General features: G+C 37.9%; 1 protein-coding gene across 1 annotated transcript; it reads right to left on the bottom strand.

The window, feature by feature from the left end:
• Positions 1-1096: 1096 nt before the first annotated feature.
• Positions 1097-9402, bottom strand: blk (BLK proto-oncogene, Src family tyrosine kinase). Its single transcript, XM_038727352.1, has 14 exons — positions 9285-9402; positions 8280-8369; positions 8013-8109; positions 7814-7844; positions 7284-7377; positions 7074-7172; positions 6846-6949; positions 6558-6707; positions 5900-6052; positions 5624-5803; positions 3947-4023; positions 2880-3030; positions 2033-2164; positions 1097-1887 (listed from the first exon to the last, which is right to left on the bottom strand). Exons 3-14 carry the CDS (start codon positions 8106-8108, stop codon positions 1685-1687), a joined length of 1470 nt encoding a protein of 489 aa, XP_038583280.1. The 5' UTR covers position 8109; positions 8280-8369; positions 9285-9402; the 3' UTR covers positions 1097-1684.
• Positions 9403-15942: the final 6540 nt, after the last annotated feature.

Raw genomic sequence — 15942 nt, 5'->3', positions numbered from 1 at the left:
TTAAACTGTCTCTGCTTGCATGCGTAAGAAAGACCGATATTACACAGATTGCCAGCGTGGCAGCTCTCTGATGCTATGATGTATTTAATGGATTTAATGTATAAGAAAATGAAAGACTATGCATATTTTTAGAGAAAGCCCTGAGCTCATGTATATGAAAAAGAAATCAGTTGCTGTTACAGGCTGTTTTGATGACACAACAAGAAAGCTGGCCAATGGTACATAAACACAAAGTCACACTTGGTGCATTTTGAGTGTGTATTTGCCTGTACTATTAATTAATGGAAGCTGATGTTTTCCCTCATCTTATTTGCAGTTAATATTAAATTCCATAAAGTAAAAGTCTCTCTCTTCCTCACAATTGAAAGGAGGTTTATCAACCATAGCAGAGAAAACACTCTCAACCGCCAAATACCAAACTAGTGTTTTCAAGTAGAAAAAATGTAAAGAACCCCACCAATGTAGCGTGTGAGGTGCTTCTAGCTGTGTGGCATTTGAGGAATGCTGACTCGCACTTCCTGTTTCCTGTCCATTCCGGAAGTTGCAGGGTTTAACCCCTGGCTGCCTCGGCCATCCAACTCTCTTATCTTCAAGATACAGTCTGAGCCCCCCTGGGATGGTTTAGTTACAGGATCAAAACCACTGTAATTTAGTAGGGCCAGTTGCTTTTAAAGGCTTCCTGTAGGCTGCTGTTGTCTCTGAGCACATAATACTGAGAGACTTGGTCATAGAGTTTGGGTTTTACCTTTGGGTTGTTATCGCTCATCACTGTTTATCCTCCATTGGCTTATTATTCAAACAAAAATTAAAGTCCCAGAAATTATATACTTTAGATGATATGTTTGGATGGGACTTCCTGTGCATGTAAACCCTCTTTATTCTTGTTTAATTCAGGGTGCTGTCTATTTTATGTCACACAGCATAAAAAGCTGTCAAAATATAGCCCTTAAAAGTCCCATCTTGTATGTATGTTTTATGCTAAGCGTACAGAGTGCATGATAGAGAAGGTCCGTTTCTCTGTGAACTGATTAACCCTTCTATGGCACAGTAAATAAACCAACTGGAATGAAATATAACAACATGCCCAGCTTCTAAATAATGTAAATATTTTTATTTAAAAAAAAACATGTATGCAAGTAAAAATTCTCTTTAGGAAGCCCTTTTCTATTTTCTATTTTATCTGCTGGATGACTGAAGGAAAAAAGTGCAAAGTATTGTGCATGTAATCTCAGGCTGCTTGTTTCTGTACCATGCAAATGTTTTATCTGTAACTTTACCTGAGCTGACTTCCTTGGGTCCAAAGGTCTTTTTTACATCATGCATGTACTGTGTTTCCATATTCCTTTTTTACCATTGTATATATCAGTCTCCTCATACTCTGTGGCTGTCATCAAGAATGGGAGCCATCAATGGCAGGAGTACAGTCAGTATAATAAAACATTGCGTTGCAGTTCTGAACGTTGCCTTTCTGACATGTTTTCAGGCGTTCTTAGCTGCGAGAGACAGAGGAAGCCAATAAATAGCTTTAGTCAGAAGGTAGGCTTTAAAAAATGTGTCCATTTGAAAGGTTTTAAAAAAAATCAATTGCATCTGTTATAAAGAAGATGTTTGGTCCTCATCCTCCTTCATGTCGGACATTTTGTCTCTACGGGTTACCAACAGGAAACATTTTCTTTTTCTTTTATCACGGCTGCATCTCATATTGTCCCTCTGTGGCAATAAAGAAGTCGTTGAGAGTGTTTTGGAGAAATTCAAAAGTAGGCCGGTCCTCAGGCCTCTGCTTCCAGCATATCATCATAATGTCATAGAGTTCCTCGGGGCAGCCGTCCGGACATGGCATCCTGTACGACCTATCCAGGCACCTGATCACCTCTGGGTTGGTCATCCCTGATCAGGAAAAACAAAAATGCAGCCAGATTTTAATAGATCATATTTTGCTTAGCTTCAAAGTAACAAGGCAACATTATAATATACATAATTTACGTTAAGTACATGTTTCTCTCTTTTTTTATTTATTTCTCACTTGTCGTACCTGGGTAGGGTATTCTTCCATAGGTGACTATCTCTGTGAGGAGGATCCCAAAGGACCATACGTCTGATTTGATGCTGAATGTGCCAAAATTGATGGCCTCTGGAGCCGTCCATTTGATGGGAAATTTAGCACCTAGTTGTCACAAAGAGGGTGAGAAATAGCAGAAGGAAATGTAGTAGAGAACATGTAGGTGGTGATATGTGTGCTTTGTGCGAATGTGTGTTTGTTCTTCTTAACTTGGGGTGATATGACGGCATAATACCCTGAGATGACAGAGATTTGATAACTGTTAGAAATTTTCCTACACCATTTATATCGAGGTGTCATTCTCTTTAATCTCTTTTATACTCTTTGTATTTATTCCAGGCAGCCAAGAGAAACCACTGAAAACAACATTACAGATTTCACCTCAATGCCCCACGCTAGCGCCTATGTTTATAATTATTTTTTTTAAAGGCACATGCGACAAAGCTCTCTAACACGCTTTCTAACTGTTTCTTTGGGAGTGTTATATATCTCTTGCTTCTTTTTAGTTTTAATGTACTTCTTGCACTTCTTTCTGGACAGACGCATCCGCCAAATTAATGCAATTTAATTTAGACCTTCATGTTGCTGGAGAGGGAAAACATTACAGAAAGTGTAATTAACAGGTGACTCAACATACAATACAATATTTTTTAAAAATCAGAACTTCTGATTTGAAAAAATGTAGAGACCTTTTTTGGGTTCTTGTTCAAATTTAGGAGGATGGAGGTGCATTGGGGGATTTTAAGTCATGATCTCATCATTTTTAAAATCCTGGCTATGGCCCTTGGTCCAACATGGGGAAACACTGCACATACTGCACCTTCTTGAGCTGTGTATTCTGTCTCGATGATCCTCGCCAGGCCAAAGTCTGCTATCTTGCAGTGCAGGGTTTCACTGACCAGAATGTTGGCTGCACGCACGTCTCGGTGGATGTAGTTCTTCCTCTCGATGTACGCCATGCCTTCAGCTATCTGTCATGTAAGGAGATAAAGTAGAATATTTGAGATGGCTCTTTGAGTGAATCGTGAGATCAAATGCAAAGTTGGAAAATGAAGCTGTTATTTCATTCATTTGTATCAAGAAATAACTAATAACTACACTTGAAAGATGTCTGTTTTACAGTACCCTGAATTCATCGAATAAATGGTGATGTACACATATTGTATGCATTTCCGCTGGTTAGTGTGTACAGTAACTTCAGTTGAGCAAATGTAAAGCTTGTGCAGCTACAGTATGTGTGTATACTTGTGTTTATGTGTGTGATATTGGCAGCAAAGTAGGTTTAACAGGATGTGCCAACTCTCAGGAAGTGAAAATGCTTTTTTTTTTGTTTTTTTGGAGGGGCAAAAGAGTTCTGGGGGAACTCACTGTGGATGGAAAATGCATGATTTCCTGTCCGGATGTTAATAATTGACGTGGGGCGAGGCTTTCAAGCCAGATGAGCAAAAGCCCCGCCACAGAAACCACACAGCTACTGCTGACAGTTTCCATGTGTATCACATCATGACTGGTGTCAAAGAACATACTATAACAGACGTTCAAAGTGGCACTGTAGAACAGCTTGTGTGTATAAATAGACTCTGAGGTCAGTGAGACGGCTAGTGTTTTTATTTTTGTCAAAGGAAGCAAAGAACTGTGAAGTAAATATTAATGCCAAGTCGCAAACAAGCGGTATCAGTGAAAAAAAAGTAAAAAAAATAACGAGAATAACGGAAGCACTCCGAGGCAAAGTGATAAAAGATTCTGTATTTGGTTAATGTTCAGAGATTGATATTTTTACTGAGAGATGTGAATTAGCAACGTGATGAAAATGTCACATAAAAGATTGCGTACATTCACAGAGGTTGTGTTGTTGAAATTGTGTATTTATAATTAAACATTCCCCACCTGTGCTGACATGTCTATCAGCTTATTTAGCTTTAGCTTTTTTCCTTCATCTGTTTTTAGAAAGTCTAGGAGGCATCCTGCGAATGAGAAAAGGAGAAGCACAACTTTTATCATCATGAGAAATGACAGACAAAATTTTCAGAGAATTACTGTAGTTGTGTCAAAATGTCTTACAATTAAAGGGGTTGCACAGAAAGACGACGCAACCAAATTCATGTGATACTGTTCCACTTTCAGTATAGAAGGATACTCAGTAATAAGGGTACAATCCTTGCTTTTACATCTCCTGCCTAATACAATTCATTACAATACAACAACTCTCCCCAACAAACCTTACTGCATATGTAGATGTAATCCACAAGTACAACAACACCTCATTTTATGGATTCAAGAATTACCATAGAATTGAATCAACCTCTGACACAGTCTCATAAATTGAATATTTTATGCTTTACAAATGTAATTTTCTACAATTTATTACAACAAAGTACTTTTCACAAGCAGCGACTGACAAAAATGAACTGTTAATGGTTTGCCCATGTTTTGAAATTGGTTTAGTGTCAGAGCTGCAACAATTAATCAATTAATCATACAATGAATCTGTTTTGGTAATCAATTAATAGTTTAAAGTAATTTTTCAAGCAAAAATGCCAAATGTTCTCTCGGTCCAGCTACTCAAATGTTTTTCTCTGTTTTATATCCTTTTTAATTGAATATGTTTGGGTTTTGGACTGTTGGTTGGACAAAACAAGACCTTTGAAGATGTTTAATAGTCGTAATATTATGAGAATAAAGTAGTATTACAAGAATAAAGTAGTAGGCCTATTATTAGGAGAATAAAGTCATAATATTACGAGAATAAAGTCGTAATATTACGAGAATAAAGTCATACTATTACAAGAATAAAGTTGTATTTTTAAGCTACATGTTAGGGGAAATATCAGAAGAGCAGCCTGCCACCTCCATGCGTTAAAATGAGGAACATGGAGCATCTTGTAAAGTTATACTTCAGTATAGGTTTCTTGAGAAACCGTGAAACCCCTTTTAATAGCACGCAGATGTAAGCAACGATAGCCTTGCAGTCGACCACTACCGGCCATCTCCTCTTCTACAAGAGGCAATTTCCTCCAAGCCCGTGTGATTCTTACTTCAGAATAGAGACAGTTTCTTGCATAGTCTTTTCAAAGTCCTGATACTGATAATTTGGTGCTGATGTGCCAAAATTTGGTGCTTATGTGCCAAAAGATTTCGTATGTCGTTATTTGTGAAACCTATACTGAAGTATAACTTCACAAGATTCTCCACGTTTTTTAACGCATGGAGGCGGCAGGATGCTCTTCTGATATTTCCCTTTATAACATTTATCTTAAAAATGCAACTTTATTCTCGTAATATTATGACTTTATTCTCGTAATATTATGACTTTATTCTCGTAATATTATGACTTTCTTCTCATAATCTCTGATTTTTTAAATTCCTCAGTGTGGCCCTAATACTCATATGTTTCACAATTTTCTGACATTATTAGACCAAACGATTAATCAAGAAAATAATTTCCAGATTAATGAAAAATATTTATTAGCTGCAGCTCTTTTTGTAACACAATATATCATCCTTCAATAGAGAGACTTTAATCGTCAAATGTCTGCCCACCTTCCGTCTTCCGCTTTGTCTTACCATTGATCATGAACTCTGTGACAATAAGGATGGGCTCCTTAGTGACCACAGCATGGAGCCGCACCAGTCGTTCATGCTGCAGCTGCTTCATCAAGTTGGCCTCCTGGAGGAAGGCCTCAGGCGCCATCGTTCCCTCCTTTAAGGTCTTAATAGCAACCTTCTGGGTGTTCTTATAGTAACCTGCATTAGGAATTGAAACAAAGTGCTTAACTGACTATGCTCTACTGTCTAGGATTATGAAATGTTGCCAATGCCAGGATAAATAGTTTTTCTCACCCATCCACACTTCTCCAAACTGCCCTGCCCCAAGTTTCTTCACCATTTTCAGTGTCTCTCTGGGAATCTCCCATTCGTCTTGTGCCCATGGCTGCTGGGGCTCCTTAGACCTACAAGGGGCATACAGCCGCTGACACAAACCGTCTGCTGTACCTGCACCAAAACATGATACATGAAAGTTGAATAAACACATTTTTGTACTACCTGCTTTTTTCCCCTCTGCTAAATTTAGTTACTGAAACAGAACAGCCCTAAAGAGCTCTTGTTTCCTTAAATCATTTTGAAAGCTTGTCTGTGTTTACTTCTTTCTCATAAGCTGATGCGTGCAGGCAGCCATTCTAAAGATTTGGCCTTCTTATCTTGTGGTTTAGTCATAGTCACTACTCATTATCACTCCTCTCACACAGGAAATGCACAAAGCATCACAAGGGTCTAACTTCCCCCTTTAATTCAAAGCCAGCTCAGTCAGCCTATAGTTCACAGCAGCAAGCTGAATCTGAATCCACATCAACAAATGATGTAGCTATGTTTTATAATTACCGATAAGGAAACATTTCGAGACCTATACGCAAACCTACTTCTTTTTAAATGATGTAGCTCTAAAAGTACTTTTACAACATTTTATAGATTGATTAAATGTGTTCTGATTATTACTTACGGCTATAGTATTTCACCAGTTCCTGTAGAGATAGGAATGTGTTCGAGGGTGAGATGTAGTAGCCACCTTTGTCCAGACTGCGGATCTTGTAATGTTTTACCACATCTCCTTGTTCTGGTACATGATCTCTGACTGACAGTGAGAAGGACCCTAAGTGGGAAACAAATAGATTGCACATTTACATGTATGGGTTACTACTTGAACGGTTTTGTAATTGGACGTAGGGATGCATTGCCACTAGAATTCTGATTTGTGGCACGCTCACGCGAAGAGACTGACGGTGGTCACCTTTGCTGGTTTCACTCTCTCGGATTAGAAAGGCACCTGGTTTGTTTCCAGGGGCTAAAAGCAGTCGTTCAGTCTCTCTCCTACTTATGTCTTTGAAAAACCACCTGCAGAAATGAAAAATACGCTTTATGCAACTATTTAAAAATATTATTTAACAGTCCACAAACCTTTTAATATCTGCCATGCAGTTTGATAATATATACAAAAGTGTTTTTGTTTGTGTCTTACCTTTCTATCTCCAGTGTATCTGCCCTGGCTACATAATTACATGGTATGAAGCCCTCCTTCCCAGTTGCCAATGATTTAGCCACCCACCATTCTCCATTTCTACAAACAGACAAACATGGCAGATCATTTTCATTTCTTCAGGTTAACCATCATTTGTTTCTTTATTGCTGAATACATTCTGTTTACTAGGGGCTAGATGTGGGAACTTACTCTTGTAAAACCTTAAGTTTGTCTCCCTTTTTGAATGGTAGATCACTGTCGTTGGTCCCTTTAAAGTCATGCTGTGCCACAAACACAGTATCATCTAAAGGCAAGTAGAGCAAAGAGTTATTTCAAAAGAAACCATCTGCCTAAATTAACAACAGTAATTTCGTGCAAATTTTTTAAATTTCAAAAAAAGTCTTTAAATAGTTTTTTGTTTGGCTGCTACTTTTAACATAAAATTTATAGTGGAAGGATGCCGCACAAGCATCCAGCTAAATTCAAAGATCAGTATTACAAAAGCTGTTCTTCTTGGACGAATAATGATTCTGTAGCTTTCAATACAGTCTGTGACATAAAAATGACTTTCTTCCGTGAATAATCTCATCTTGTCCCCAAGAAAATAGAGGAAATCCAAATGAGATTTCAATCGCTAGCTGTAGCTTCTTCTCACTGCTACTACTGTCTCTCTGCACAGCAGCAGTCAACCGGTTATTTTTGGTAGAAAGTGTGTTATATGCGTTGTGGTCAGTAATTACCATTATCCGAATAGCTGTTTCCACTTCGTCCCTAAAGAACAGGAAAAAAGTATGTTGTTTAAAATTCAAAAAGTGCAGTAAGTCAATGGAAAAATATTGGCAAGTAATTTAACTACATTAGTTTCAAATCACAGTAAAGTACTTTATATTGTACATTGTTCAAGTAAGTAAAGCTTTTTCCTTTAAGTAGTCTACCTACTATGTGATTTGTCGAGTGGGAGGCCTGAGAGTTGTGTTTTCCTTTGTAGAACTTGTCATCTTGTACTTGTTTCTGGCCACTGCAAGCGCAGCCCATCCTGTACATGTAATGGAAAAAGTATATTGCATACTACTAATAAGATTTAATCAATGTAATAATACAATTCATCCCACGTAATTCCATGCGGTTCATACTACATTATCAAATACCACCACCTATTTCAAGTTCCAACTAAGACTCTCAGCAAGTTTGTTTCTGTGCTCTTACCTGATAAAGCAGATGAGCTTTGCTGAAGCTGTTTTCAGTCTCCAGTCCTCCCGCTGCAGGGCCTGAGAGTCTGTGAGTTCATGCCCGGTGCTGAAAAATGAATTAAACCTGCTCATAATTGCTAATATCATCAGTGGAGAGTCTATTATTAGTTTTATGTCTTGGATACAAGTGCACTTCAAACATATTGCCTCTCATAAGAGGAAGTGGAAAATGTGTTTTCATCTTTATATGGTAACATTTGCATGTACAATTTAAGATACAGCCATTTTAGACAACAGCCAGAGAGAAAATAAAGTGCTAAAAATAACTGATAAGAAGCAGATGCATACATTCACAGTGAACTCTCATTTTTCTATGTGAAACTTATTCTTATTACTTACTTATTAAAAATGTTAAAGCTGTCCATGAATTAACATATAACTGTCATGATGACAATCTACCTAAAAATATCCACTGACGCATTATTGCAATTGTGGCGGTAATTTTATAAGTGGAAATCAAATAGCTGTTGAGCAGCGACAGACCTTCTCTAACAATTATACGCTTCGATATACATCTCATATTTGTTTCCATGTAAAGGAACTGATTATTTAAATGAAAAATGAGCTTTACATTTTTCAACCTTACATATTCTAGATCTTATCAATAATTTAACTGCGCTTTTGCCACACTAGGAATTTAAATTTTCTTGGTCTAAATTTACTTTCATGTATAATGTCATGATTCTTTGGAACCACTATTTTAACAAGTGTTTATTTGTCTCCATACGATTGCTGTATTTGTCCCTTTATGGTAAAAATTAACTATGTGACTTTATGGAACGCCAATAAAACTCTACTAGCGTTCAACTAGTTAAATGTTTCTCTTTTTAATTCTTTATTTTACACTGTTTAGTCTGTTCATTTTCCCATCATAAAATCACAATACCGTGTACCATAATATTACTTGTAGCACTTGTGTTAGCAGTCTGTAGTGTGAGATAAACAGAAAGTAGACAAATACCTTGAACTTGTCCCCCAGGCTTGTGTCTTAAGAAGTACTCCGATGCTAAATGTCAGTTTCCTTATTGAAAACCAACTGCTTGTCAGTGTGTCACTCTCACTCGCTCATTTTGTTTCTGAAAGTCTCTCTCTCCTTTTTTTCTCTCTCTCTCCCTCTCCCTCTCTCTCTCTCTCAGTGAACATCAGGGCCTCCCCTGGGCGATCGTAGTTTACAGTAAATACAGCATCTTGTCACCCCACCACCACCACCACCCCCACCCCCGCCTCTGTGACAGACCTTCTTATAAAACAGTTCAAAGACCACTTCACCTGCTTATTAAACTTCTTTACTAAACTTTCAACTAGTAAATGAATGAAGTTAAGTCCTTCAGACACAAATGTAGCATAACCAAGGATTATCAAATTCATCAATCATATTACAAAGAGAAGGAAGTTTACTGATACGTTGTATTTCAAAGTAGTTCTGTTTTTCTGAATGTATTAGTGGACAGCCCATAATTTTTTATTTTATTTATTTATTTAACCTTTATTTTACCAGGAAAGAAATCCATTGAGATTTTTAATCTCTTTTACAAGGATGTCCTGGACAATGTGAAACAGCACAACGTGCAAGGTGCAAACAATTGTTTTAATATGTAACTGTGATCCTTGTTCTAAATTGTGAATATCCTTGCATATCAAATGAGATCTGCAGTGGAAAAAAGGGTTGCACTCTACTGTGCGTGTCTGTATGGGTGATTCGTATTGAGCACAGGTGTGGTTGAGTGCTGGGTCCTCAAATAATGCAGCAGAGTATGGCTTGGTTAGTATGGTTTCCATGACATATTTCTCAGTTCCTCTGGTGGTTTAAGCCAATGTGTTTTTTATCTACAATTCTTTATGAACTGTGATACATGTTTACTGTACTTCTGTGGAGCAGTACACAATCTTGCCACAAGATGGGTTGGTGAGCTGGTCTTGAAACCCTCTAGTTGAGAAATAGTATTGTGAGTCTAAGAGTGTCCCCCTTACCTCCTTATCCTACTCCCCCCCCCCCCCTACCTTTACAGCCTGCTGACCAGTAATTGGAACATCATATAAATAAGACTGCATTCCACAGTACAGTAGCACCAGGGCCAAAACCATATCAATACAATACATATACTGATATTGAGAGCAGCTAATGTAGCACTACTGACACTAGTAGCAATCTTTAGTATCAGTAGTATAGATACTTCAGGTATCGATCAGCACACCCCTACTTTTAGTGCTCTTTGAGGAGGACTCTTATAAGCTCGATTTGTAGTTTTATTTTTCTTTTGTGTGCAAATAAATGAGCAATAAACAATTAACACTACTCTGGATTGTAAAATGTATTCAGAGTGAGTGTACTGTTTCTGTTTTCACCCCTGAACACATTAAGCGGCCCAATAGCTGGGTCTCACTGTACGACAGTGTTGACACTAGAGGGTGTAGAAAGTCATGTTTTTAACCCCGTCTCTCTTAAAAGTAGGTCCTTTTCAAGACGAGCTTTACCCTAAATCCATGCCATTTCTATTAATAGATAACCCTTACATTGGCCTCATATATAGAAATGCTTCCATAGAGTGTTGACCTTTGGGGACTTTTATTGCGTAATGCTTGCATACCTGTATCTGTTGCAAAGGGGCAGTGTGCGGAAGTGAATACAGATGTGAAAGTCTGTCACATTGGGGAACCAGCATCGCAAGCTGGTGCGCGGTCAATCTATCAAAGTACAACAATGCTTTGGTTTTTCACAGCATAGTTAACCAGGTCTTTCCTATTCTCACCACACAATGCACTGAAGAGGGAATTCACCCCTCTTCTTCTGCGGTGGAAACACTAAACACAAAACAATGTGTCCTTGAGTTATCTAGCAGTAATTATGACCCCTTTTGTTTCTGGTTTGCATGCTAAATTATTATTAAGTGTCATTAAGAATGAATCAAAGAACCTTGTAAGGAAGATATCATTCAGAGTATGTTGTAACCTATAACTGCAGGGAACAATAAATCTTGCAGCACCGGAAGTGTTTGTTTCCTATGGGGGGGCTTTATACAAAACGCAACGTGGGGATATTACTCTCTGGGCAACACTTCACAGGTTTTTTTTTGTTTGGACCACCTGTGCTGTGTGTGGGGACTGTGCTGTGCTGTAGTTCTCTGAAGGAACAACCTCACTTCACTCGACACACATTCAGTACACACATACAGTACACACAAATGTACGCGCACACAGGCTGCAGGTGCATGGTGAGTGTTATTGAGTGCGTCCTGGTTGCTAACTGCTGTTCCTCTTTATATTCAGTTCTTCTGGTTTTCCATCAGCCCTTGTTTTCTTCCCAGGGCTTGGCGGATGCTTGTGTACAGCTCTGTTGGGGTCCCTAGACATTGCATCCTGCCTGCTGAAGGGTCAGAAGTGGCCCCACAGGATAACCTGAACAACGGTGGGAAAGACAGGGAGCGTGGGTCTCCTTTACTAATGCAGCCCTGGCCACCTCAGTGCCAAAAGCATACATGCTGCCAATGAGCACTTTCAGTTCCCATTATCAACGTGAGTGTGCACTGCCTGTGACTGAAAATGTCTGTGCATGTGCTTATGTGCGTGCTTTAGATTATTGTGTGTGGCCATAGGCCAAGCAGGACATTCGTTAAATACAATACAGATTCCAAGTTGAATATTTATAGAAGCTGTAATGTAATTGCTCAGTTAGTGTTGTTTCAGAGTTTATCAAAGTTTTGATTTATTCAGACAGACAGACAGACACACACACATACATATATCAACGCACACACTTTCTTCAATATAGATCCCCCTCTACATCACAAGAGGCCCCTCTTTGACTTCCTGTCTGTGTGGGAACCATTTCTGTCCTCTGTCACGCATGGAGTGAGGGAAGGTCTCACTCCTTCATTTGCCTTAAAAAAAACTCAAAGTGACAATTGACCTCCTCCATGCATTCAACAGGCACACTGGTGAAAATGTATTGTAGCTTTATATGTGGGCTTTACTGTAATGGCAGCATGGCTGCATTTTTTTATTACATTTATAGTTAGATGGCAGCCTTCATCCTGAGTTACTTTGCTAAATTAAGCATATTTATTTATTCTTTTATGTTTTTATTATTTGTCTTATTTCACTTTCATGTCTACAGTAAAATTAACCATTGCTGTGATATTTTAAGTACCAAAAACTGCAGTTTTCCCCAAGTAAAAGGTCACACTCTTTGTTTAAAAGACACATCTGCAGTTGGATCTGCGGTAATGTAGTTGGAAGCAAGTCTAAGCAGCTGTTCCAGAGGAGCAAGTTGCTCTGTGGTAAACATGGCTGCGGGAAAGCCCCTTATTATTGTGCTCCGGATGACGTTCCTCACTCTTCCAGTGTTTACCGTGGAAATAACTCTGTCCCAGCAAGCAGGTGCTTCCTCAAACACTCTTTGCTTTTCCAGAAGATTTGAGGATTGAATTCATCTCAGCAAATCAAACATTAGTGCAGCTTTATTACGAAAGAGCTTATGTAACTAAGTGGAATGGTGTCATTGTATTTCATTTAGAAACGGATGATTTTTTAACATTTACTTTGAAAACATGATTCGATTTCAGTCGTCTCCTTTAGTACTGATTGTCATATCTCCTTTTTGAGGAACAATGTCACATTATGCTCACCGCAGACCTACTTTCACATGAATGTGGTCAACCAGCATCTTGAACATAGCTGTGTCCATGATCCTATTTATTTTTTATTATTAGGATTTCTTACTATTTCACTTAATAAACATCTATAAAAAGAGGATTTTTTGGGTGAAAATAAAAATCATAAATCAAGTTCTTTTAAAGCCTGTACACATGTATGCTCCAGCAAGGTGGGTTTTTTTTACTTAAATTGCCTGATAAGACATGTAAGGACATGTGCTGTTAATTGACATCCTTCACTCACCAGTTAGTTTTGTTGCTCTTATTATGGCCGAACAACTTATACCTTTTTCACTTTAGATACATAGATTTTGGTGATACTGTATAATTTGATTCTGATTCTGATTCTGATTTCCAATGTGGCTCCACCCACCTTCAACCTGAGTAGAGATGTCTCATTAGCCAGAGTAGTTTATTGACCTATGTGGCTGTGCAGGCCTTTAAAGGCAAACCCACCACGGAATTCGTCATTTTGTGTTATTTCAAAAAAAATGTATTTCCTTTCTTTGCCACAAGAGGGCTGAAGAAATCCTAACAAGCTGCCAGAAAGGCCTGGCACGTTATTAGCCAGCATGTTAGCTTACCCACACGTCCAGGAGACATGGAGCAACATTATCATCCTTTTGGAGTCGTATGTCTGGAACTGAAAGAATGCAAGTCCAGTAGTCACTATCTTTTTAGCTCAGCGGTTTTCATCCACTCCTGAGAAAAATATCTTGGATAGCTCCTAGATAATTCGACTTTTTTTAACAGCTATAGTTGCTAAATCTGTGAGCCATTTGGCGCTAAAAACAGCTGCTTGATACGGCTTGGAGAAGGTTGATGAGGCAGGTAAGATTCAATCATACAGTAAATTGTTGTCCTGTAAAACAATGAGCTTCATAAAAACTTTTAAGTTTGTTGAGGGCAGACCTGGCTGATAATTCTCTTTCCTTACTACCTACTCGCCAGATGATTCTTAGGTGTTCTTTCCTAAGTTCCCCAGTACAGGGTTAGGGTTAGCAAACATACCTCCCATCCTTAAAAGTATTGGTGGGTATCTTGCTTTTTGTTTCCACTCCAGTGTGTGTGCCAAGCTAAGCTAAATACAACCTTACATTTTTCCCCCTCTTAATTAGCAGTGTGACAAGTAAGCACACTTACCAAAAGTGCTCCACAGGAGTGGACTGTTGCATCCAGACAGAACATCCAGTAAGAAGGACTTAAGAGGCTGCATGGCACCTTCTTGTGTCCATAAGAAAGCTTGAGAAGAGTGGCCTGCCCCTCACTCTGTGGTGTTATAGAGTCAATCAGAGTGACACTAATTATGTATGTTACATGACCACAAGAGACTGCAAATGGAAACTCCAAGAGAGGCACATCCATCAGCTCAGTCTAATGGGGCTTACAGTAGGAGAATGAATGAAGTCTCAATAGACAGATTGGACGTATGTATGGGATATATGTTTTAAATTATATTGCACTATTCAGAGACTAAAGTGTCTGATAATCATAATGTGCCATCAGTGATGTAATTATACCCTCCTCCCCACACACACACACTCCCACTAAATAATCATATCATTACCTACAAATTTTAGTTCTTCACTGATTTTAGGCATAGTGTCTCTAGATGACACTGTAGGTCAGCAGTAGTAGTGTCCAATGTCACTTCTGTAGCAGATATTTCATGGAGTATTCAAGGAAATATTTGTGATTTGTGATGAATTTTGAATGCCACATGTGCTGTATAGTAAGCATTGCCATTGTTTTCACTGAATATGATTGCCATTTTGACTTAGTTGTGATAATGTTTGTTAATCATAATATACTTAAAAGTGTTCAATTTAATAAATCTTTTATTATACTGATATGTTGTACTCACTTAGTGACTCTGTGTTTGAATGCAATAGATACATTTCTTTTTTTCAAAATGTTAAACTTCAATTAGAAGAGGTATGAAGTCTCAGTTTATGGTGTGAAATGTCAATGATTTTTGTATGTCTTAAAAAAACAAAAACAAAACAACATTAAAGTACTTTTAATTTCAGAGACAATAAGTACAGTACATTCAGCAAAGGTAATAACGTCTGTACCACGGAGTAACATTTATTTTCTTATTGAGAAACACCACTGAATGGTCTAAAATACTGGACAATAGAATAACCTTTAATGATACATAAAACCCTGCCATGAATTTTGTTACATCTCCTCAGATGTTGGTGTTCATCTGCTATAGAAAGCAATTAAAGCTATAATGCTGTTACCTGATGGAATTCTGAAGATGCTTACACTGATGTTAATTGTCATCCAGTTTTGCTCTTTAGATCCAGCACAAACAAACTCCCATGAACAGAACTGTATCTGTACTATAATAAGTTAAACATTCAAAATGAATATTCTCAGCATTTTCTGGCTTCCCAGAAAATACAATATTAACTAGAAAAATATATAATAATAAATATATATAGTTTTACTTTGGAACCAAAAGTCTTCAAATAATGCTTTTGATTTGATACATATACCTATGTACCTAATACATTAAGAGACTTTCTTACTCCTGCAAAAAAATGTTCAGCAGCAAAAATGGTGTAAATATACTGCAGTAATTTGAAGAAAAACTACAGTACATGTGCAGGTATGACATTTTTAAGTTATTAATGTAACGGTCATAGCTCCTATGAAGTACAATAAAGCATAGTTTATCATTAGAACCATGTTCTGTCTGAGGCTCAGTTGCAGGTAGGTAACATGTAACAAATACTCTCTGACTGCAATGAAAATAAGTCCCATATAGCTTTGCATGAAAACTATGCAAACCTCCAACTTATATACATTCAAGTTTTTGAGATTAAGTAGTTGTGCATGTATTCATCTGCGCATTAGAAATTCTGGAACAAAGTGCTTGAATTTATTTAGCACTTGTTGTTTAACAAGAACTAAAATCACATCAGAGCAGTGCTTTAGTTTTCTTTGACTTCACAGTTC

The sequence above is a fragment of the Micropterus salmoides genome, unplaced genomic scaffold, assembly GCF_014851395.1.
Source record: "Micropterus salmoides isolate LMB-PRFRI ecotype aquatic unplaced genomic scaffold, ASM1485139v1 Ms_hic_scaffold_18, whole genome shotgun sequence".
Lineage (NCBI taxonomy): Eukaryota > Metazoa > Chordata > Actinopteri > Centrarchiformes > Centrarchidae > Micropterus > Micropterus salmoides.
Note: the sequence above shows the minus strand (reverse complement) of the source record. Positions and strands in the feature narration are given on the sequence as shown.

Coding starts and splice junctions, on each gene's coding strand:
- blk (XM_038727352.1), bottom strand. CDS start 8,108: ATGGGCTGCGCTTGCAGTGGCCAGAAACAAGTACAAGATGACAAGTTC. Junction 7,173..7,283: donor AAACTTAAGGTTTTACAAGA/GTAAGTTCCCAC, acceptor GTCTGTTTGTAG/AAATGGAGAATGGTGGGTGG. Junction 6,950..7,073: donor GATACACTGGAGATAGAAAG/GTAAGACACAAA, acceptor TCATTTCTGCAG/GTGGTTTTTCAAAGACATAA.